The sequence below is a fragment of the Sceloporus occidentalis genome, unplaced genomic scaffold (assembly GCF_023333645.1).
Source record: "Sceloporus occidentalis isolate IW3139 unplaced genomic scaffold, rSceOcc1.0.p SCAF_7, whole genome shotgun sequence".
Taxonomy (NCBI): Eukaryota; Metazoa; Chordata; class Lepidosauria; order Squamata; family Phrynosomatidae; genus Sceloporus; species Sceloporus occidentalis.
The window spans coordinates 34,682,749-34,708,311 of record NW_028316987.1 but is presented as its reverse complement, the minus strand read 5'-3'; the positions used below and the strand labels follow the sequence as shown (position 1 = coordinate 34,708,311).

The window sequence follows — 25,563 nt, the reverse complement described above, 5'->3', positions numbered from 1 at the left end:
AGTTGTGACAACATAAACAAATAGTAAAATTAAAATTATACCTTTACATTACATTATCGTATGCGCAGAATAAATGTGTTTACATATACATAGTTACATGTGGCTGAAGTGAAAATTTGGTAAAATGTGATGTTTTTAAAGAAATATTTAATTAAAAATATTTTTTAAATTACATTTTAATTTTTTTTAAATGGGGCCTTTTTTTCTCTCCCTCCACTCAGCCTCACCTCACTCACACCATCTCTTCAACATTTTAAAGAGATACAGGCGAATGTCACATCCCATTTCTGTTAAAATGCAGCCATTTGAGAAGCAGCAGTGTCACCCCCCCCCCCCCTTTTAGGTTGTCACCTGGTGCAGTCCAAACCCCACATACCCACCAAGTGACTATAATGTAGTAGAGATAGTTAGATTGTCTTGAGCTAACCAACCAATAGAAACGGTTTTAGCCATTTTTTAGTTTGAAAATTGCAATGGTTCAGAAAAAAGCAATGTTTTCAGCATATTAGACACCTGTATGCCTTTTCAAAGAAAGAAATAGGCTGCTCCAGCTAATTGTTGCAGATACAGATAATCAGTAACGCAGGTAATGTATCTTTAGAGATTTAGATGTGGACATGTCTAGTGGTTACTCCTAAATTGGGTTATTGCTGCATGTTAATTTTGTATTGGAAAAATCAGTGATATTTTAATTTTACATTACATTTCTGCAAGTTGGAATGTAACTGATGGTTGGATCCTGCATACTATTACTTTAGTGAAAAGTCTCATACTCCAAAGTCAGAAAGACAGATTTCATCATCTTTCTTTTGCTGGTAGGGAGATTTTATTGCATTGTCCCAGGTGTGGGGATTGTGTCCAGGTTCTGATGAATGCTTCTCCCAGCAACCTTATCCAGTATAGGCAGTTATGAATGCAGGGATCCTATACCACTTTCTACTTACTGTGTAGAGCCAACATGGTGTAGTGATTTAATACTGGACTATGACTCTGGAGATCAGTGTCTAATTCACTGCTTGGCCATGGAAACTGTTGGGCATGTCATGCACACTCTTAGCCACAGAAAACCCCATAATAGGTTTCACCTTAGGGTTGTCATAAATTGGAAATGACTTGAAAGCACACAACAACAACAACAACAACAACAACAACAAATTTATGTATATTTAGCAAAGCAGGAGAGGAGCTAAAAAGCCCTGTTAGTGATTTGCGTAGATTTGTGGAGTGGTAAGAGTGCCCTATGTACATTGGTGAATGATGCACAAGATCAATGCGCATTGGTGCTCAATGCCCACTGGTGCCCACTGTGTATCTATCCCATTTTGCATTGATCTTGTTGTGTATCAGCTACCTTGCTGGTTTTGCAAATGTAACAGCAGCCCTCTAGTGGATATGGATATTATGAAACTGCCCAATTCTAATTTCCACTTCTGTAAATCTACTTATGAAGACATAACTTCCATACGGGACTCCAGCCGAGGAATGCAAGGAGCAGCGGTTCAACATCATCTGGAGGGCTGTACAATTCCCACTTTTGCTTTAGCCCCACACAAAGCTTGACAAGTAAACATTTTTTGGACCTATGCTCAATTTATATTAATGTATAGCCATAGCCTACAATAGCACCTTATGCATTTCTCTTACCTGCCTTTTTTCTTGCGCCCTTTTCTTCCTTTACATTATTTTTTAAAATTCATTTTAAAAACTTTTTAAAAAACCCTCACTATACTCTTATGAGGCGGATCAGGCTAGGAGAGGTGGAAATTCACCCCATGAGTTTCGTGACTCAGTGGGGACTAGAACCTAGATCTCCTAAGTCCCTATTAACTCTTACTTGAGTTGGAAAATTAGTTCAAGTGTACTACCAGATAGTATTCTCAATACTCAGCAGCAAGTACCATTTAGTTGAATGGGTCTTGTTCCTAAGTAAGAGTTTACAGTATCGTAGCATCATCAGCACATGGCCATTGTCAGTTGATGAGTGAATATTCCAGTACTACAGAGAGTGGCCAGATATAAAAGAGGGAAGGGTTCTAGCACATTTAATGGGGCGGGGGGGGGGAATGGGACTTTCTACACCATAAGTAAAGGTAAGTGCAGGAATCCTGCTTCTTTTGCCTCTGGTTGTGCTAACTTAAAACAGGCATGCTCACACAGTTACAGTGCTACCTTTTTCCGTGGAAGATATCACATTTTTAAGTTGTTTTTTTGTTTTGAAAGAGGGAGCAACTGTACACTTTCAGCTCTATTTCTTTGGATAAGGAAGAAAGATTTTTCTCATTTCATAGTTTTTGTGGCAGCTTTATGCAAAGTATATTCTAATAGTGGGTTAACATTAACATGTGTAACAAAAACATTGTTCCAAAGGATGGCAGAATTATTATTTATTTAAAAAAACCCCTCTATTTCCATAGGAGGGAAGCAAGACCACTTGTAGAAGAAACAAGTCTGCTATACAGTATAGAGTTTTCATCACTGATAATGTCATCTGTCATATCATTGATATAGTTTCTCTGTTGATCTGTTCTATACATTGAGGGAAGTTTGCTTGAAGGTGAGCAGGAATTACTTCCATAACAAACAATGCATCTTCTTAAGGACTGATGATATTATATTATTATTATTATTATTATTATTATTATTATTATTATTATTTTGCTTTTGCACAGGTGCCAATATTGGGAAGCCACTGGAGGGCATACGGATCCTTGACCTAACAAGGTTTGTCTTTTCTTTGTCTGTGGTTGTTGTTGTTGTTGTTAACATTTATTTATAGAGTGCTGTAGGATTTGCAGAGCACTTTACATAGTAGAAATCAAGATGAAATAAGAATAAAAACCTGCGAAATGATGTACAGTCTAAAATATCAATATTACAAAATTAAAACATCACTAAAATAATATAGCAGGCATACAATCAAAACATAAGCATCACAACCAATTAACAATCAGTAATATGGAATGCCTCCGTAAACAAAGTTGTCTTCAGTTCAGCCTTGAAAGTGACCAAGGAAGTAACAGTTCGCAATTGTTCTAAAACTGTAGTTAAAAAAAATACTTAGTTTGGGACAATTATTTTTTTACTTTTTAACTTTACAGAGTACTTGCTGGACCATTTGCTACTATGAATCTAGGAGACCTTGGAGGTGAAGTAATTAAAGTGGAAAAACCAGGTAAACCGATTTTGCTGTGTGCATTTGTATGCCTAGTCTTCCTGGCATTCTCATGTTCCTCTCAGACAGACATACAGTCCGCCCTTTCTTTATGCGAGGGATCTGTTCTGGACCCCCCCTCAGCATAAAGGGAATTCCGCCTATGCTTGAGCACCATTTAAATGAATGGGCTCATGCATGCAGTGGCGTGGCAGTGCGGCGGTGCACATGCACCATGGGCATGCACCCCATTATTCCTTATGGGACACATTGCCCCTTCTCCCAGTGCAGCTTTCAGTGTATGCTGAAAGCTGCGAAAGGTGCGCCCACGTATGATGTGGGCGCACTGTATAAGACACATAATGGCTACAGTCCAACACAGTGTTAAGCTTGTTTAAGGGTTGTCCTCAAGGGCTAAATAGCCCAACTTCACCCAGGCCTCACGTCTAGTTTAGATAATGCAGGCCAAGACATCAGTGGCAGGAGCAGGCCTCTCTTGCTTGTTTAGAATAGATTTGGAGGATCTGGCCTGATCCCGGGGTAAATAGCCTTTACCCTAGGATAAAAAAGATCTGGTTCTGCGCAGAGTTTCCTTGAAACTCTGCTGCAAAATTGAGCTGTTTATTTCCCCACTGGCGCTCCTTTCTTTAATGGTTGGTGAGTATCTGAGAAGCCGCCCAGTTGACATGTCTGAAGCAGACAGATGCCCCATTTCCACATCAGATACAGACTGGGGGCTTGTCAGATGGATCAGCAGTCAAGGTAAGGAGTGGCACACCAATCCTAGGTCCCTGGATCAGCATGGGGATGGTTTTCTGAACAGCTACCCATCCCTACACTGACCCAGGGATCAAACCACATGAGCACCGGGCCAGGAAAGCATGGGCTTGGCGCATGCTTACCTTGCCTATCTGCTCTGGCCCTGAGATATTTAGCATTAAACACACTTAACTATTTCGGCTGTGACCAATATCTTTTATTTTACAGTGTGACTTGTTTTGATGCTGTAACACTCTTTTTGTTTTAGAGATAGACAAAATTCTTCATTTTCAGTTTTTCAAATCTGGATAACATAATCGGCATATTATATAATCTGTATCATATGCAAATGAAACAATATGCAAATTATAACATTATGCAATGGAATTGCATTCATTACTACACTGTTTGTCTACCACTGTGTTTCATCCCTGAGAATATTTATGCAAAAAGCATATGGCCTGACTGAGTTAGTACAGTTTAACAGTTAAGAGTGTTAACTGTTAGCCTACGAAAGAAATCTTATAGCACCTTTGAGACTAACTGAAAGAAAGTTGGTAGCATGAGCTTTCATAGACTTGAGCCTGCTTCCTCAGATGCATGTTTAGAATGGAGAATCTATATCAGCTGTTTGTGTGAGCAACAGGAATAGATAGCTGTATGAATGAGTATTAGAATATAGAGTGAGAAACAGAGGTGTGTGTGTGTAATGAACTGGTCAACACCGCTCTTATGAGGAGGGGGGTTAGATAGTGTTGGAATGTGTATAGTGTGCCAGTAAATCAATATATCTGTTCATCCCATTGTTAATGGACTGTAGTGTATGGATAGATTCAAATTCTGCTATTTCTCCTTACAATTTTCCTTTGTAATTCTTTTGTTCAAGGGTTGCTGTTCTGAGATCTGAGATGGAATGCCCAATGAGACTGAAGTGTTCTGCAACTGGCTTTTGTGTATTTCCATTCTTAATGTCTGATTTGTGTCCATTTATCCTCTGATGCAGGGAGTGGCCTGTTAGCCCAATGCAGAGTGTTGAAGGGCATTGTTGACATAGTATGGTTTAAATCACATTGGATGATAAGCAAAAACAAACAAACAAACAAACAAACAAATTACCAACTTCTTCCAAGCAGGAGTTTTCTTTTTTAAAAGTCTAACCATTTAGGTTTGGTTATGGTTGGGCTCAGATCAAGTGTCCGTTATAATTAGCCCAGTTTGATTATTTATTGATTATTTATTTATTTTTAAATTTTAAATATTTCTTCTCAGGAGAAAAGTGTGTGTGTGTGTGTGTGTGTGTGTGTGTTTATCTCTTCTCCTGACATGGGACCCAGGGCAGCTTACAACTAGGATAAAACAGATAAAGCTTTAAAAAACTCATGTTGTTGTTGTTAACTCCTTTAAAGTAGACTTTGTCATATGGCGACCTTATGAATGAGAGACCCTCAAGGGACCCTATCCTCAACAGCCCTGCTCAGGTCTTGCAGACTCGGGACCATGGCCTCCTTCATTCAGTCTATCCATCTGGAATATAGTCTTCCTCTTTTCCTACTGTCTTCTACCTTATAAAGCATTCTTGCCTTTTGTAGTGAGTCATGTTTTCTCATGATATATTCAAAGTATGACAGTCTTAGTTTAGTCATCTTGGCTTCCAAGAAGAGTTCAGACTTGATTTGCTCTAGGACTAATTTACTGATCTTTTTAACAGTCCACAGTATCTGTACAACTCTTGTCCAGCACCACATTTCAGATGAGTTGATTTTCTTCCTATCACCTTTCGTCACTGTCCTGCTGTCAAAATTATACATAGAAATTGGAAATAGAAATTTCTTTACTCTTCCAATGTTTGTGTAAGAAAGGAGGAGCCGTACCCCTATTTGACTTAACAGTATGTGTCTCCATTGAATTATATCAGTTTTCTGTGACAAATTAAATCGGAATCCTTGATAATGACGATCTGAGGAAGTGAACTGGAAATACATAAATGATATATAACAGAGTTTGGAGTGCCATACAGGACACTGCTGAAAGTATACTTACATAGGCCATTATCATTTACAGGAACTGGGGATGATACAAGATCGTGGGGACCACCTTTCGTTGGAAATGAAAGCGTTTATTTTCTCAGTGTAAACAGAAATAAAAAGGTAAAAAGGATGCCCTGCTTTTTACATGGGCATATAACACTGATATTAAGAGAAATTAAATATGGGATGCAGCAATTCTGTAAACAGGTGCTGGTGTAGTGAGTTTTTAACAGTAATAAATAAACAGGAATGTGTTATAATATTGTATTGCATTTTCTCATCATTATTTAGAGCATTGCTGTTGATCTGAAGAATCCAAAGGGAGTGAAGATCATTAAAGAGGTATGTTTTAAATACATATATCCTATTGATACGTCTTGTTTGCAGCTTAAGGGCCTATAAAGACGAAATGGTTTTCATATTGTGAATTTTTTTGTCAGGATTTTGGTAAGATTCTTCTCTCTAACTCATCCATTGTGGGGAAGCTGCCATGACTTGATCCTTTGGGTTGCTCTTCTGCAGATCCAGTGTGGAATGATGTGCATAGTTCAGGTCTTTTAAAAAAAGGACCATCATGAAGGGCCCGGAAGCTTTCCATGACCCTGTGGAAGACACCTTGCCATCTTTCTTAAACCAGTTGTAACACTGTTTGTTTTTAAAATGTCTATTTGGGACATTTTCAACTGCGGAAAGGTTCTCCACAACAGTAATTAAATTTGCCTGTTGGAAGCCTCTGGAGCAACGATCCACGGTTTTTAACCCAAAAAAATATGGGCAGGTGAGGAGACTGAGGATCTCCTCCCCAGGTTGCACATGGCATAAGGGCTGCACCATTTCCACCCCCGGTTGTAAGAGCTTGAATGTATTCTCTGTAAATAAAGGCAACCTTTAGTCTTCTGGATATTTTAGATTTCAGCTCCTATTAACCCCAGCCACTCAAGCACTTTGGTCAGTGGCAAGAGATTATGAGAAGTACATTCCAAAATGTCTCATACCCATTGCAAGTGGTTATAATTAAGCAGTATGGATTTAAATTAAAAACAAAACAAAACCCTATTCTGTTGTTTTGACATGTATTCGAATGGCACACTGCATGATGGATTTCTCTCTCTCCTTAATTTAGCTGCTTCATGTTGGAGCCAGTACTACTATAATAAGGTTTTCCTAAAGAATGGTTAATTGCTATACAGAATTTGTCTACTGCTGTAAAGTCTGAAGACTAGAAGGAAGTAGAATTATCACTCTTTGACTCTCTCAGGGGTCAGGCAGAAGAAGATAGTTCAGGAGCCAAAGAAATAGTATGCATTGTTCTTGTTGTTGGTCTCTGTCCACCTGTTTATCTATAGGCTGCTCACTCTTTGGGTAATGAGAAAGCTTTCTCCACCTCAGTTGAAATACTTGAAGATGCTCCAAAGCCTTGTCACATGTGGGGATATTTTTTAGTTGTTGATTCCACTTGTCTGCTGATCTGATACAGACAAGTGGGGCAGCCAATGCAATCTCAGTGGACAATCATGGCCTTTCAGTATCAAAAGATATCCAAGTTGTCCTTCAGAATAAGTGGAATAATCCAAATGAGAATAGACTGACTAACGCAAGTAAATACCATAATGATCAAATCATTAAAGTGTGGATTTCCAAGAAGTAAAAACTAAATATACAGCCAAATATTCCTTAGGCTCCCTTCTCGTCTCTAAGATTTGTATTCATTTTGTTCTCCTTCACTGTTTTAGCCCTGCAGTACAATATTTTGATTAGTTCAACATACAGAATGTTAAGAATCAAATAGAAACTTCAAAATGTTGTTGTAGCAAATTTTCTCATAATATGGGAGTAATTACCTACTGTCTCCATTCTGTGCTTGCATATGATGGTGTTCTTTCAAGCAACGTTCACATCATTAAAATATTCCCTGGTTATGTTATGCATTTGCAGATATAATCTATATTTCTAACTAAGCTATTCATAAATGTTATGCATTATTGTTGTTTTAGTTTCCAGCTGTCCTTTTGAATATGGGTTTTCCTGGCTTCTTTTTTAGTCTTAAGTGAAACAAAACAACCCACAAGCGAGAGCAATAATGCTTGTGATGGCTGATATGATGACACAAGTTTACAGAAACTTGTTCCAGTGTATTCATGCTAATCAGCCCAGATATATGATATTTTCAGAAAATGATTTCTTGGCCAGTTTAAACTAATCCAAAACAGGTCACTTGTAAACAAAATAGTATGTGCACATATACCTATGCAGAAGGGAGAATGTACTTGTGAACTGGCAAACAGGGACTGAACTCCCATGGTCCAGAAGACAAACTTATTCGATTTATATCTGGGTACTCAGAGATGGGGGCAGTGCTTTTTTGCTACATAGGTCCTTGTCCCCAGTTTTAGCTGTAAGTATGTTTGAGTATTCTATTTCAGTCTCAATTGGGATGTATGTACACTGTAGAAATAATGCAATTTGATGCCACTTTTAAGTGCTATAGCTCCATCGTATGGAATCCTGTGGTTTGCAATTTTACAAGGTCTTTAACCTTCTGTGCCAAAGAAACTGGTGCCTCACAAAACTAGAAATTGCAGGATTCTGTAGGATCGAGCCATGACAGTTAAGATGGTATCAAACTGTATTACTTCTCCAGTGTAGATGCACCCTAAGACTTAATGTGAACTTAAAAAATATACATTCTTTCCCATGCTCTATACATTATTTATTTATTTATTTATTTCATTTCATTTGTATGCTACCCAGAGTGGGAACCAAGGCAGCTTCTAGACAGAGTCAATGTAAAAATCTTCACAATAAAATTTAAAAACAATTTAAATCACTACATAAAGAGTATAAAATCATTTTAAAAGCACACAAAAGTTAAAAAGATGGATCAAACATCCCAATAAGAAGATATTCTGCATTAAAAATATTAAAAGTCTATTTAAATACAAAACGGCTTTATCCATTGGCAAAAAGAAATGGAGGGAGAGGCTAGCCTAGCCCCCCACAGAAGAGTGTTGCAGAGGGTGAGAGCAGCCACTGAAAAGCCTTTCTCTTGTGTCCTAACCAAGTGAGAGCTGTGATGGTGGTGGGACCGAGAGAAAGTTCTTCCTGTAGATCTTAGAACTCTGTCAGATTTGTACGAAGAAAAACAGTATTTCAGATAGTCTGGAACTAAACTGCATGGGGATTTTTAGGTCATGACTAGCCCTTTGAATTGTGTCTGGAAACAAACAGATAACCAATGAAGCTGTTTTAACAAGTGAGTTATATGCTCCCTCTAACTGGTCTCAGTCAGCATTCTGGTCACGGCATTTTGGACCTGATGAAGTTTCCAAACAGTTTCCAAAGGCAGCCCCATTTAGAGAGCATTACAGTAGTCCAAATGGGATGCAGGGACGCAGCTAGGATTTTAGGAAGGGGGGGTCCAGACTAAGTGCCACCATTATAATGGGGCTTGGGTGTGGCAGCGCAGCAGCACACACCATTCATTTTTCTAATGGAAGGGGGGGGGTCTGGATCCCAAGAACCCCCTCCCCCCCCCCCCGGCTACGTCCCTGTGGGATGTAATCAAGGCATATGTCACTGTAGCCAGATCTGAGGTTTCAAGGAATGGGCATAATTGGCACGCTAGTTTTAGCTGTGCAAATGCTCTCCTGGCCACTGCTAAAACCAGGGCATCCAGGCTCAGAGCTTTGTCCAGGAGAATACCCAAGCTGCGTGCCTGAGATTTCAGGGGCGTGTCACCCCATCCAACACAGGTGGAGTCCCTATTTCCTGATCTGCCTTTTGACCAGGAGCATCTCTGTTTTGTCTGGATTCAATTTGTTTGCCTGCAACCAGTCCATTACTGGTAACAGATATTGGGTCAATAATTTCCTTGAAACCAGATGGGAAGGAAAGTTGGGTGTCATCAGCATATTGATGACATAAGAATCCCAAGCTCCAGATGACCTCTCCCAATGGTTTCATGTAGATGTTAAAACATCATGGGGGACAAAATAGAACCCTTAGGGAACCCACAGGCCAACAGCCAGGCCATTGAACAGTAGTCTTCTAGCACCAGCTTCTGAGTTTGCCCCTCCAAGAAAGATTGGAACCACTGAATAACAGTTACCTCAAGTCCCATCCCAGAGAATCAGCCCAGAAGGATACAGTGGTTGATGGTACTAAAAGCTGCTGGCAGATCCAGCAGAACCAGCAGGGATGACTACCACATTGTAACATTATGACAGTATATCAGAAGATTTACTAAGGGATCCTCCTCTAAGGCAGACATGATGTTCTCCTCCAAGGCAGACATGATGACTCTATGGTGTAAAATAATTTATTCAGCAGTGTAAAATTTAATGTAGCAAGGCACATTTGATGTATGATGTGTGAACTGCAACAGTGCCAGAACTGTCTTTTTAAGTGTAATTTTTAGATTAACTAGTTTATTGAAATTCTAAATTAAATTAGGAGTTGAGTTGCTGAATTTATGGAAGTTCATTAAGAGTCTGACTCATCTTCACTTTTTATTTCAGCTTTCAGCTGTCTCTGATATTCTTGTGGAAAACTACATCCCTGGAAAACTGGCTGCGATGGGCCTGGGTTATGAAGACATTAACAAGATTGCTCCTCAGATTGTTTACTGTTCAATAACAGGTATCTAAATGTGTGCTGTGGCTTAGTGATTAAAATATTTAGTGCTCTTCTTTGTGCTGTCTGGTTATTTTTTCAAATTGAAGGTGTGCCTTTTACAAATGTGCTTTCTTTTTATTTTATGCTGCTTGGTAGGGTGGTGGTTATGAAAAATGAGGTTGTACTGTATTCCATTCCTGCTCTCAGTAAAACAGGTGTGGGGTAGATGATGATGGTTAAATGTATTTCCCCCTCTTACTCCAGATTTAGGCCAAGGTTGGAATCTGGTGAGACCACGCCTGAAATCACCTTGTAAGGGATAACAGGAACATTCTTCTTTTGTTGTGATACTGTGCTATATACAAACAATATTATCTCAAGAAAAGCGCTTTATCACATAAGGTTCTTCTCCTGTTAAAATACTGTTGTTTCTGTAGTTAAGCAATCACTATGCTCTCTTTCCTATTGTCCTTTAGGGAACCTTTCCAGGATTGCAATTTTGTTTGAGCTAAAACCATATCATACACAGCATTTGGACTGCCTACCCAGTACTTCCTCGAAGACATTTCCACCCTGTTCTCTAGTTTGGCACACATGTGCTTGCAAACACAGATGCCCCTTTGAAATATAAATGAAAACAGTCTTACTTTTAAAAATGACCTTTTTCCCCAGGCAGGGGGGCTTCCTGATCCGGATGGATCAGACTTCTAGCAGATGACACCATACAACTAGTAGAAAAAAGCAAAGACATGGAGCGGTTACTGAAGAAAGCCAAGGAATAAAGTGCAAAGGCAGGTTTATCACTGAACTTTAAGAAAACGAAAAAACTGACCACAGATTGTTTACATAACTTTAAAGCAGAGGATGAAGGCATTGAAATAGTTCAAGGTTTTCAAGGTTTTTCAAGGTTTCCCTGATGGATTGTTTTGCTCCTATGTTTTTAGAATTTCAATATGTGGTTGGCCCTGACCATACCCCATGTAGCCCTGTCATGAATGTTTTAATGATTTTAATTCATTTTAAAGGTTAATGTTGTTATTATGTTAAGTTTCATAAAATTTTAAGTTTATGGTTTATTTGGATATAGGGATAGTGGGTTTTAATTTATGTTATTTGTTATTTTATGAATATTATTTATTTATTTAACAGTATTTATACCCTGCCCTTCAGCCCTAAAGGCTCTCAGAGCAGCTTACAGTTAATATTATTTTTAATTAGATGGTTCCCTGTCCTCAACCTTACAATCTAAAAAGACATAACACAAAAGGGGAAGGGAATGGTGGTGGGGAAGGGGATCAGGTCCAGCAGTTCTTCTCTCCCTCTGCAGCCAGGAGCAAGGCATATGGACTGGAGGAAGGGCTCTTCTTCTTAATCGAGGCCAGGTCCGATGGAGCTGGCCCTGCCTTTTCACTCCCTGCCAGGCCGGATGATGAGAGCTGGCATGGAGGGAGGGCTTTATGTATTATGTAACATGTTATATGTTTTTATGTATGTAAGCCACCTCAATCCATAGAGAGAGGTGGGGAATTAATAATAATAATAATAATAATAATAATAATAATAATAACGATTATTATGATTAGCTTCAGACTTAACTAATTTCTGGCAGATAAAAGCCAGCAGCTGTTGATCTATTTGTCTGATCTATCCAAAACCTCGATCTCATCTACTGGTGATTAGTTAAGTCCGTAGCTAAAACAAGCAGCAAGAGAGAGATAGAAGGTTAATGAAATAAATGCTTTTTAAAACTGTGAGATGCTGTTCCACTTATATTTCTAGGCATGTGTCCACATACCTGTGGACGTGTGTGTATGAGACACACACAGAGAGAGAGAGAGCTGGAATGGGACTACAAAGCAGGATGGGAGGCAGTTAGCAAAGTTTTGGTTTCTCTGACAAGCCTCAATGGATTTTTTTTTTTCTATACAGAAAATAAAGTTTAAGAGTTTCTCACCCCATGCAGCCCTGTCATGAATGTTTTAATGATTTCAATTGCCAGTTGAAAGAAAATCAAATTAGGACAGGCCAATGAAGCATAAAAAATGAGGATGAAGTTAATAAAGAGAGTTCTTTGACACTCAGAGACTATTACAATTTCAGAAAGTCTAACAAAGAAAGAAGACTAACCATTCTCAACTAAATGGAGTAAGAATTCAGATAGCCTTTAGAAACACCATGAAAAGGAAAAACAGATTTAGAAATACAAGGGAAAATGACCTATAAAAAAGTTCAAACTAATGAGTGGGAAGTCAGATTTTTTTTTATGAGATATAAAATACAGATTTACAACAAGGGTAAAGGATTAAAGTAGAATAAGATGGATAAACATGACCAAACTTTATATCTTATTTAATAAGAAATGTTACTTGTTTTGTTATTACAGTGTATATGCTACATATAATGAAAGACATCTGAAGAATGTTTGTAACATTTCATAAAAAGGAAAAAAAGAAAAAAAGAAAATCAAATCAAATCAAATTGAAATTTCTACCTCTTTTCCTTCTACCTAATCACAGGGCACCTAAGCCATACCCAAAGAACCAAAAGCATGCCCACTGACCACCCCAAATTGGCATTAAAGTGCAACTAAACCTTCTCATTGGAAATTGTAGTAGTATAGCAGCAGGAAAGGGGCTCATTAATGATTTTGTGTGTGTGTGTGTTAAATATGCTTTCAAAATGGTTTCCCACAGGAGAACAGCTGCAGAAAATGGTATGGGATAAGCCCCAACCAAAGACAATATTATTCTGGTATAATTGTGATTTACCTGTCTCTTGTGATAAAGCCCAAAGATTTGGACAAAGCCCAAATCAGGCATTCCACACAATTGTGTTGGGATGTGCTGAGGACAACAGTTAACTATGGAATCTGCTAATGCTATATTTTCCCTGTTCCAAAGGAGTGGCATTCTTGTCTCAGGAGTATCTATGACCAGGTGTGGAGGTTCACTGCCTTCATAATTTGAAGATATTTATTTCTATGCTTATGGAAAATATTGACTGAGATCCAGATAGCCAGATGCTGGACACATCCTTATTCATCTCCCCACTTTGTGGGTGACTAAATGCATAAGAGCCCATGACCTGTTGAAATTCGTAGTGTTTGGGTTATGCTTGATTTCTAAATCACTAATGCTGAGGCTACTAACAGACAGCATGCATGCTAAGGTGTCAATGTAAGAACTGGTGCCTCTGTGTTGAGGTTGTATGCAGCCCTGCCAAGATCTTCTTAGTTGCTCTGATCATTGCCAATTGCTACATGCTGTAAGTAGTCTCCAATGTGAATGTAGCTATTGCTAGAAATAGCTACAGCCGTCCTGAGATACTAATGTGAGGAGCCTGATCTGCATGAATTCAACCATTTCTGCCTTCATATCAATAAACGATTGTCCTGAGAAAAAGTAGTGTAATATTTAACAAAAAATTAATAGATGAAGCTAATGATTCAAAACAATTACTAATATTTAAAGGAGCTATTATTTCAGTTGTTAACTAAATGCACAATAGTTCATGCACTGTTGCTCTCTAACTACAATCTTTGGCCCAGATGAATAAATACTTGTTTAATTTTCAGCATGTGTATGTATACAATTCTGCGGATCTGTGGGAAGCTAAAACCTAATTATGTGTGTAAGAACCTATTGCTTCTTCCTTTTTCTTTCACATTTGGGGCTAGTTGCTTCTTATGGAATGCAGTGGATTAGCGGTTAAGACACCAATTCTGACAACTGGAAAACAAGAAGGTTGGCAGTTCAAGACCTGAGTGCTACATGATGGGGTTTTCTCCTGTCATTTCATCCCAGCTTCTGCCAATCTAGCAATTTGAAACCATGCAAATGCAAGTTGATAGAAAGGTATCACTTTGATGGGAAGGTAACAACGTTTGGTACACTCAATCTGGCCACATGACCACCAGAGTAGTCCTTGGACAACGCTGGCTCTTTGATTTAGTAATGGAGACGAGCACGGCCCCCTACAGTCAGTTATGACTAGGCATTCATGTCAAGCGACTACCTTTACTATTATCCCCTTACTGGATCTAGACCTTCAACATCAATGGCAGATGAACAAAGCTAGGATAGTGCTCATTGTTTCCCTTTTTCCTTGCTGCTTTTAGTTTATGTGTTATATGATACTTTTTAAAACACCACACACTTACTGGGCTTCTGGGTTCATATGGCCTGCTTGGTGCTTCACAAAACTTGGTGTTAGCCAGAGGGATTCATTAGTGTATAAAACCAGAAATTTTTGTTATAGCAATAGTGTATCTTCTCTGGCATATATCTTCAGTCTGGCCGTTTTTTCCCATTTGTATATAGAGTTGTTGCATATCTGTTGTTCATTTTTTCAGCTTTGGATCTTGGATAGTTAGTGACTCTGGGATATACAAGTGGGGGGATAATAGTTGGTGCCTAAAAGTCTAGTCCAGCTGTTGCTAATGTGTCTCAAAGGTTGCGGTTGTCCCAAGAGACCCAGCCAACCCAAAGGATTCTTTCTATTAGAACAGGATTCTTCATGCGGCAGTGAGAAAATCTGAGTAATTTGTGAGCATGCAAAAAAAAAAATCAAAGCATACGCCCATGTACAATAAATCCTATTTTCAGTTATTTGCCTGCAGTCTGCCTACTTGTATGAAGACAGCTGATTTTTGGATGACATAGCTAATGGTAAGATAGGGAGAAGTGCATGTGGTCTATATGTTAGACTATGCACTTGCCAGTTGCACCTCATTTCCAAGGAAAGCATTTTGGGTGACTGGAACTGATACTGACATCACACAAGTAACTTTTGAAGTCTTTAGTCTTTTTCTGTTTTGCTTATTTGGGAAGACCTTCTAGATAAATTTAGAAAGTGGAATATGCCCCATGAGGTTGTTTTTCCTGGCTGAAACATAGGCCGTGTTCCCACTACGTTTAAATAAATCGATTCAGTCCAAGTGGAAACCAGGCAGATTCGAGTCGGAATCGAATTTGGCCTGGTTCCCACTGGCAGCCTGCCCTGGGGGAGGGCATCTGGCATGGCCCAGCCTCTCCTGGCCCCAAAATCCTCAGCTCAACTTCCTTACCGGCTTCTTTGGCCGCCGATCGGCTTCCCTGTGCCTTTTTAATTTCCCATAGCCAGGGAGGCCAGAAGGAGGTCGCAGAGAAGCTGGAAGCCTTGCCACCTGCTTCCCAGCTTTCCCCTGGCTTCTCTGTGACCTCCTTCTGGCCTCCCCAGCTGCAAGAAATTTTTCAAAAGGCAGCAGGGAACCCGGTCAGCAGCCAAAGAAGATGGTAAGGAGGGTGGGCTGGGGATTTTGGGGCCAGGAGAGGTCAGAGACAGACTGGGCAATCAAGCTACCCCCGCCACTTGCTGATTCCTGAACTAATTCCTGAAACCGGTGCAAACATAGTGTGAACTATGTTTTTCAGAACCGGTTTCAGGAATCTGTTCAGGAAACGGATTTTCCAGTAAGTGGGAATGGGCCCAGAAAAAAATTGGAGCATACCATTGGGTTTGGAGGGGATTGTGGGAGTGCAGAGGCCACACTGTACCCCCAAAGGGCCATGTGATTCCCACCCCAGTTTTAAAGGGCTTCACGAAAGGCCTCTTTAAATTTTAACCCAGCAGTGTAGTTGTAGGTATGCATGCTCCCAGCTTGGCAAGTTTCTACATTTAGCCCCTCGCCCCTCACACATGACAAGGGTGTCCTTGCTGCGCGGCACTGAATAGACAGCATGTGTAACGATGACATCACTGCTGCACAGCCTCCAAATGGAGCCATGCAGCAGCAACATGCTCACGCCACCGCCAGCTGTTTGCGGCGGTGCAAAAAGGAGCTGCATTTAACACTCATTTTTTTCTCAAGTAGCCGCATCACACGATTTGGTTGCCGTAGCGTGACTATGCAGCAAAGAGAGGCAGTTCCCGGCTGCCTATTCCTGGCACTCTGTACCGCACCTAAGGGTTTCCACACTTGTGCACACTTTCCTTAAAGCTTCACAGTAACAAAAGGCTAGAGATTTTCTCCTTGAGATTCTCCTTTCCAGGAATCTGTGACCAGGGAGAATTTAGGACTCTGCTCCCACGTGTGTGTGTGTGTGTGTATACCCAGACATCAGGCTTTTAGCAAAAAATGCCAGCGGGTTTGACTGGATGGCCCTTGCAGTCTCTTGAGACCTAGCTTCTCCTCTGATCCAGAACTCTCTCCTAAGAGAGGCAAGGCCCCTCTCTCTTGTCCTTCCAATGACAGGCAAAAACTTTACATTCAGACAATTTGTGTCAGTTGTCCGGTTTCTAGGAAAGGGCCTGTTACCAGTTGTTTGCTGTATTTTTCTCAGCAATGAGTGTTAGGACTGTGTTATTAATTGTTTTAAACAGTTTTGTGTTTGAATTTCACTTTCTGTTCAGTGTTACTGCGAGCTACCTTGAGTCTCATGTTGGGGAGAACTGCAACAAATAAATAAAATGTGGCAAAACAAAGCCTTGTTGAAAGAATTAGTTTAAATAATGGGAAACAGGAGGTAAGAACAAAGAAAATGGAACAAGTGGTGAGTCAAGAGGAAAAAGCCTTAATTGCAGAGAGAGGGCTGGGGAAAAGGGCATGCCACCCGTATAATATGACTCATGTGGGTGAAGGCAACTAATAATAATATTTATTTATTTTTATTTATTTAACTGTTGGAGATAGGGCTGTGAGATTTCAGAAGAACCTTGGAAAAAGGGCTGCTTGGTGAGAGAAACGAGAAGCGACAGCTGAGGAACTGCTTTCAAATTCTAGTTAAAGAATCACCTTTGCCAGCAACAACCACGGTTATCATTAGTCTTCACCTACTTCTTAACCTGGGTTAACTCTAGCATGTGGAATTTGCACATAAAAGGAATCCTGGGGTGAGGAAACAAGAAATTGCGGAGCCTGTTTCTGTCATCTTAACCCTAAATAAAAGAGTGGGGGAAAAACCTGGGGGCATTCACTAGCATTGGCTGTAGGGGAAAATGTTAAAATATAATAATTTTGTGTTAAAGGGTCTTTGCCATCTGCAAAACAAGGCTGTGTGCCTTGGGTTGGTTTTAGACCCAGGCCTTTCAGAGAGGGAAAGACACTTGGCCCCACAAAAGAAAATCCTTAGTCTTTGACAAAGACTCATGTTGAGAATCTCTCTCTATCTATCTATCTATCTATCTATCTATCTATCTATCTTTTAAAAAGATCTCTTATTCTTTTAATAACTTGATTGAGAGTTCCTGCACAGCAGGGAGCTGGACTGGATGGCTCTTGTGGTCTCTTCCAATTCTACAGTTCTATGATTCTATGACTCTCTAAATTGTATTTATTTTAGAAATGAGCAATAGCTTTAATAAACATAACCTAATTACCTTGGATTGAGGTCAGAGCCATAGCAAAGCAGTAGTCTTTTTGCTCTGGAAGAGTTGAGGTGGTAGTTGTTGACAACCTAAAAGTTTAAGTTCTATTCCAGAATGCAGAGGTTGCATATGGGGAAATAACTGATTTGTATGTAACCCAAATATGAATTCCTTTTGGAATGGTTGATTACTGAACTTGGATTTCTTTGCTAAACAAGCTTGATTGAATATACATAGCCTCTTGCACTGGATGATTGCTCTGATGCTAGAATTGCCATGATCCATCCTAACATTTTTGTTACTTTGTGAATATTCTCAATGCTCCAGCTGCCTGTTCTTGCTCACAATGCAAGATGAGGGTAATTTTAGACGTAGTGTTAGTTTAAACTCTTCTGACAGCTTGGTTGTTGAGGTTGGTTTAGGTTTATTATGTATGGCCAGTTTAACTAAAGCAAAGATGGTCAGTGGAGAATCAGCTTTCACTGATAGCTGGCTTGGACTGGTTTACTTGAGTAGATTCCTTTACTTAAAGGGGAATAGCCTAAAGTGGAACACTTCAAATGATGATGTTTCTATTAAAATAATTTTGGGAAGAAATGCTATTTTTCCTTTTAATTCACATTTACTGTAGAATCCCTATTTCATGCCATCCTGCCCCTCCTTTTCAATCTTCTCAACCCAATCTCTTCCACCTGGTGCATTTACATTTTATTTATCAGCTCCTATTTCACACCTGCATTAACAAGGGCAACAACATGACTACCAACTGCCTATTGTGCAGAGAGGGAAGGAGAAAGAAAGAAAGAAAGAAAGAAAGAAAGAAAGAAAGAAAGAAAGAAAATTGTTAAGGTAATTGTTGGAGAGGCAAAAGGTGCAGTGGCTGATATAGTGCTAACAGTCAATTGTTTTCAGTGGGCAGAAGGAAAAGATGATGGCTACATGTTCATCAAAGTTTGATGGAATTTCTAAAGCAAGTCCATGGTGTGATGGACAGTGGTAGACAATCTGAAGATGGTTACAATTCACAGATTCCTTATCCCAGCATAGAGAAAGAGTTGGCAATGGAAAATAGGTACGGTAACAAAGATACTGGTCGCAGCTTTTGAGACAAGAAGCAAAAATTAAAACAAAAATGGAAACCCAAGTGCATTCAGTCTATTTATTTTTCTTCATGAAAAAAAAGTTGTGCTGCCCAGATGAAAGATATTTCAGTTAATTAAATCAAACAACTGACCTTATCCAGAAACAGATTCTCCCAAATCTGCCTAATTGAATTATTTAGACCAGCTCATCAAATTGTTTGGTTTTAGCAGGCAAATAATTCAGTCTTATTAAGCTTTTTTAAAGTTAAAAAAACCCCTTCTCGGTTATTTTTCTGGCCCTGGTGTTGCAAAACTTTTTTTTTTAAAGGCTAAAAATTGTATGCATTGTAAATGATGATTTTGGCAATGCTGCTATTGCTTCTTGGTATTTCATATTAGAATATCAATGCATCTTTGAAAAATATCCGGTGTGATTTCGTAATGAAAAAAGTATTTGCCCTTTGTCTTTTCAGATTTAATCTAATGTCTTCTGCTGTTCTTGAAAGGTGATATGCTATCCAGCTTCTGTTTTTGTAACTATGGCTAATGGAGACATTAATAAGATAGATATCTTCTTAGATATGCTGTTGCCTCATAAGAAAATAAATATTTCTTCACAACGAGTTTATTCACCAGATGTTAAAAGGTCATAATCACTGGGGAAATGTTAAAAAAAGACTGTTTACATTTTTCGATGAAAATAAAAGGGTTAAGCAACATCTATTTTTGTCTAGCCTTTGGCAAAAACATAACTAAACGTCACGTCATCCCATGTGTTTTAGGTATAATTTACGTCTTACTGAGTTTTTTTTTTAAATTTTGGATTTCCGTTTTGGAAATATATTGTGTAATTCTTATTTGTTAACATTATACTATGATGTTCTCTTCTATTATTCTTTTCATAGCTAGGGACTGTAACAAACTTGAATCTGGTTTAATTATTACTGAAAAAGCAGTTGGTTGACCAACTGAAATTCATGGACAAGTAGACAATTCTATTTAATTAAATGGGTATTTCACCAGTATATAGATAAATATATACTGGTAACAAAGTGGACCCTTACCTTATGTAGGGATCCATTCTGGACCCCCCATGTAAGGCGAAAAATGCATATGCGCGAGCCCCGTTGAATATAATGGGGCTCATGCTCATGAGGGCACACGCACCATTTATTCTTTTGTTGTGCAGCTTCAGCATAGGGTAAAAGCTGCGTTTAGTGTCCCTGCGTAAGATGCAGGCACACTGTACTAATACAGTGTGCCCGCTCCATATGCTGGCGCACGATATGTGGCTTCCAGTTTACGCAGAATCTGCCCTGTAATTGAATGAATGGCGTGTGTGCCCGTGGTGCATGCGCACTGCACCTCTGTGAGCACAAGTGCCATTCTGTTGAATGGGCCTCGAGCTTATGCGGAATTTGCCTGGCATTGGGGGGAGGGGGAACAGATCCCGTGCATAAGGAAAGGCTCCACTGTTTTTGATAAGCATCCCACACTCTATCAACGCATGACAGGCCCAAGAGAGTTGAATTACCTTTGCTAGAGAATGAGTTTAATGGTAATTACCAGTACAAATGATCCTCCACACATTGCATGACCAGGTGAAGGACATTTGGGCCATGGGTACTGACCCAACTGGTCCAATCCACACCTGCTCTATTTCCAGACTTCAAATAACAGGGGAAATTCACAATTAGCAAGAGAGCACCTCCTATTATTCCATTCATGAGATTCTAAGCAATCACCTTGAAAGCCATTAGCCCGACAAAGAATTATTTCCAGAATTTGCATGTGGGAAATTGTGTTGTTTTTTAAAAAAAACAAAAGCATTGTTTTCTGTATATAAAGAAGGTTTCTATAGTAGTTTAAAGTCTATATGTTGAAGAATTAAACTAGTACTTTATTCACAAATAGGCCCAAGAGGTAATGGAAAAGAGGCTGTATTTGTCAATTTCTCAAACGATGGAGAATTATGCATTTGACAACTGAAGGATACAAAAACTTTAGTTTATCTTGAAGAATTTAGAGGGCATGCACTTCTAAATTTGAAATAAACACCATACAGATTGTTATTGTAAGCAAGTCGGGATGGTATGGGAATGAAAGCCGAATGAACTTTGAACAATACCCTCATGCTTTTGTTTCTTGTATTGATTTGCTCCTTTTCCAGTGTTTAATGAAACTGTACATCTGGTAATGTATATTGGCAGCAAGAGATAAACAACATTCCTGTTCTGGGAAGGAGCTAACTTGCTTGGCATGCGGCAGTGGATTTTAATATAGATGCTTTTTCTGAGGGTTACTAGAAACCAAATGTGCTTTGATATTTCTGATGATAAGCAGAATCAGTTTCTGATGTATGCGTATAAGAGGTGACCTGAAAAGCAGCTGAGAAGCATTCTTCCATCTTTTATGATGTATTTCAGGTGTTCACCAATAAAATTTTCATTTTTTGGCCAAGTGTTAAGAATGGTTTTTATAAAGACCTTAGACAGAATTAAAAAAAAAGGTCATGTTAAAGTTTGTTACACATTAACACCAAAGGAACTGTCCTTTATGCCAGAAAAGAAGGGAATTTTATTTATTGCTCAGCACCTAGACATCTAAGGATGTATATTTGGAGTCAGAATTGACTCCAAAGGGGTACAATAATTGTTAAGCATGTGTCGGAGAGAAATTCCTGGGTCCCCATTTGCTGACTGTGGGTGGTGTAGGTAACCGCCATTCTCCTGGCATCACAGGCTTCTTTTCAAGAGTCATCCTGGCAAATAGGTTCCTGGTGTGGCCCTCTTAACCACCAGGCCATCAGGAGCTGGTTGGCTGGATGATGGTGGGCCATCTCTGTGGGGACATTGGAGAGGAGGTATTCCTCTCCAGTGTCCCCACAGACATTGTGGAATGGCCTGCCAGACGAGATCTGTCAAATTACCAACTTAGACAGCTTCAAGAAAGCTGTCAAGACTGATCTCTCCCGGCAGGACTTTCCGGAATGAAGTACTCGGCCATATAGCGACCACTCCCATATACCATGGACTCATTATGGACTACGTTTGGTTCTGCCCATTGTTAATGTGTTTTTAATTGTTTATTATGTAATTTTTTTATCTTAACTAGTTTAATTCTTTTTTAAGGGGGATATTATGTATATATTGTATGTTTTTAATATGCTGTACGCTGCTTTGATTTTTCCCCACAAAAAGCAGGATATAAATAAAAGTTTTATTTATCCTGTCTACCCAAGAGAAATATGAGTTAGCTGGCTGTGTTTTCAGTATGTCTTTTGGAGATGGTTTCTTTTTAATACTAATTCTGGTCATTTCATACTCTTTATATTCGCTCCTCCTCCTCCTCCTTTTTCTTCTTCAAGATTTGCTCTAAGGGCTTATGCGAAGAAGCATCAGGTGTCTAAAACAATCCCAAATAGACAGCTACCTAGATACATAGATATATTATGTAAATGTACACTAAAAAGCCATTCTTAGTTGCATTATTTTTGTGCTACAGTTATGATAAGATTATAACCTAAAAAAAAAAAAAGAGAATAGAATAAATATTTATTACTGGTCGTAGACCAGCACAAGAGAGTGGGGAATGTTTCATCAAAAACATAAAGCTAAAATATAAATCTGTTCAAAACATAAAATTGATATAGAAAAAATATTAAAAACATTAATACATAGAGTGCCCTAACCATCTGTTTATAGAGCAATATTCATTAGGTCTGGTCTGACAAATTTGAAGCACAGATGCTAGCAATATAATAATAATAATAATAATAATAATAATAATAATAATAGTTTTTATTTATATCTTCCTACCTCTCCCAATGGATCGAGGCGGGATCACAACAGATTTAAAAAACAGTTACCATATTCCAACATTAGTTACCGCGCAATTAAAAACCACAGCTAAAAACATAAAACATCAAGTGTAAGACATCAAACATTGTCAATGAATCACAGGGTCAGATGCTCTCGTTCCATTCCAATGGTCTTCATAGGAGGTCAGGAGGGTATGCGTGGTGAAAGAGCTCTGTCTTTACTGCCTTCTTGAAAATTTCCAAAGATGTGACAAGGCAAATCTCCTCTGGGAGTCCGTTCCATAGTCTAGGGGTAGCTATACTGAATGCTCTTTGGGAAGTGGAAACTTGTCTGGATGTTGATATCTCTAACAAGTTCTTCCCACTTGTTCTAAGAGTGCGGGGCGGATTGTATAGGGAGATGTGTTCCCATAAGTAACCTGGGCCCAATCCATGTAGGGCTTTAAAGGTGATAACCAACATCTTGTACTGTGCCCAGAAGCTAATTGTGAGCCAGTGTAGATCTTTCAAGATAGGTGTTATATGGTCAAGCCTCAAAGAGCTAGTGACCAACCTGGCTGCCGCATTTTGCACTAGTTGAAGCTTCCGAACCTGGTACAAGGGTAGCCCCATGTAGAGCGCATTACAGAAATCAAGATGAGAGATTATACCAGCAATAATGTTTGACATTATATGTTATACCAGGTAACATTATATGTTATACCAGGATTAATATCTGAAAGTATAAAACTGTCCTGTGCATCCTGGATGTTTATTCAATAAGGGTGAAATGAGGCTAATGCAGATGTCTCTATAGTACAAACATTGGAGTAACACATGCTCCATTGTCTTTATATGACCAGACTCATAGAGACATTATCTTGATTAACAAGGGCCTGTTACAGACAGCCAAAATAAAGCTGCTTCAAGTCACAGTGGAGGTATGGTGTTTCAATGATGCATGAGTCCAGAAGCCACACCAAAGCCACGCTCCAGTCCTTAGGGCTGGAGCGTGGCTTTGGTGCGATTTCTGGACTCTTAGGACGCATGCATCATTGAAACACCATACCTCTACTGTGACTCGAAGCAGCTTTATTTTGGCTGTCTGTAACAGGCCAAGGGATCTTTCTGTCTTCAAGGACAGCTGAGGGGAGAGCATGACATTGTGAGAGAATGAAGGCCCTCAAATTTTCAGGTGTTTCTAATTAATTAAATATGCCATAGAGGAGGCGAAGTACTCACTAACTCACTCACTAATAATAAACGTTGGAATCTGAACTAGATCCGATTGAGACTCTGTGACTGCTACATATTATATGATGGCTGTTTTGGCTTGATCATATCTGATATGGGCAGAAAGTCTGAAGAAAAGCTCAGGTGATGAGATTTTATTTACCACTGCTTGTTTCCACATACAGTCTGCCCTACCCATATGTGGGGGATCCATTCTGGACTCCCTCCCCAAGTATGGGGAAAAAAGCATATGCTCAAGCCCCATAGAAAATAATGGGGTGTGTGGTCGCAGCGATGCAGGGATGCACGGTGTGAATACATGCCCCATTATTTCTGCTGGGGCTTGCCTTCCGCATAAGCTCAAAGCTGCAGAAGGCAAGCCCGCCTGTAAGGAGGGCCAACTGTAGGTTGGAAATCATCAATGAAAGTTAGTGGAGCAAATCCAATGGGAATAAAAGATAGCCTAAACCAGTGAAATATGTTCATCCACATGATATCCTCTGCTTTTGTAAAGCCTGACTCCAAATTGCAAAATAGCAATTGGAGACACATTATAGAACTAGAAATTTAGATTGTACCAATTCTAATGATCCTAAGTGGAAAAGAAGTTTGCTATTGATTTGGGTTCAGATAGTTTAAGAGCTGCAGATATATAGTATCCTCCTCTTGACTTAAAGAATTTAAGAATGGCTGTTGTGCTCCACTGTGCATTAGCAACAACATAGTTCCCATGGGTTTTCCATCTACCACTCCAATGGAAGACTGCCCCAGATATTCAAAACAGCAGACCTGCTCAATCTTATGGCCATCTGTACTCCACAATTAACCCTTTAGTCTTTTGGCAAATGCCATGATTTTAGTTTTCTGATCATTTAATTCTAACTGGTCTTTCTTGCAGTACTGGATTGGTGCTCTCAGTGCTCTTTTGAGGCCAATAGGTGTTCTTGAAAGTATTGCTGCATCATCTGAATAAAGCGGAATAGATATATACCTCCCTGCCAGTTTAGGGAGAGAAACTTTGTGACCTAAAGGTGGCCCACAATTGCGTTAACATAGAATTGAAAAAAAGAGTAGAGTGAATATACAGTTTAATATATATAAAGCAAGCTTAACGCCTTTCTCAGTCTCAGTGACATTGGTAAGCGGGCCCTGAGGGTTACATCTTACTTTGAGTGAAGTCCCTTTGTACAACATGTGTATTAAATGGAGTAGTCATTGATTAATTTATTAGGCCTCCAATTTTCCCCACAATTTGGCTCAAGGCATAGAATCAAATGCTGCTTTAAAGACTATAGAGAGGTTGTATAGTGGGAGGAATAAGTTTCTATAAGATGAATGTTTGTATAGTTATAGTAACTGATTAGAAAAAATTAAGCAATTAATACTAGAATGGCTTGTTTGTAAGGGTGACATTGCTTCATAAATAAACCCCTCTGATTATAAATAATCCTAAAATCCTGTGGGCCTAGCATTCAAAAGAGATCCAGAACTGAACCAAGATGGAAAGGAAGCCTGAATTAAATAATCTGTGACTGTGCTGCAAGTTGTCACTGA

General features: G+C 39.2%; 1 protein-coding gene across 2 annotated transcripts in view; it reads left to right on the top strand.

Moving 5' to 3' along the window:
• The window catches only part of SUGCT (succinyl-CoA:glutarate-CoA transferase), a 374,021-nt gene that overhangs the window by 7,140 nt on the left and 341,318 nt on the right, over nt 1–25,563 (top strand). For both annotated transcript variants that reach the window (XM_089532567.1, XM_089532566.1), the window contains exons 2-6: nt 2,670–2,721; nt 3,099–3,172; nt 5,972–6,057; nt 6,229–6,279; nt 10,455–10,575. In XM_089532567.1, the coding sequence (XP_089388693.1) occupies nt 2,670–2,721; nt 3,099–3,172; nt 5,972–6,057; nt 6,229–6,279; nt 10,455–10,575 (384 nt within the window). The remainder of the gene's footprint in view (nt 1–2,669; nt 2,722–3,098; nt 3,173–5,971; nt 6,058–6,228; nt 6,280–10,454; nt 10,576–25,563) is intronic.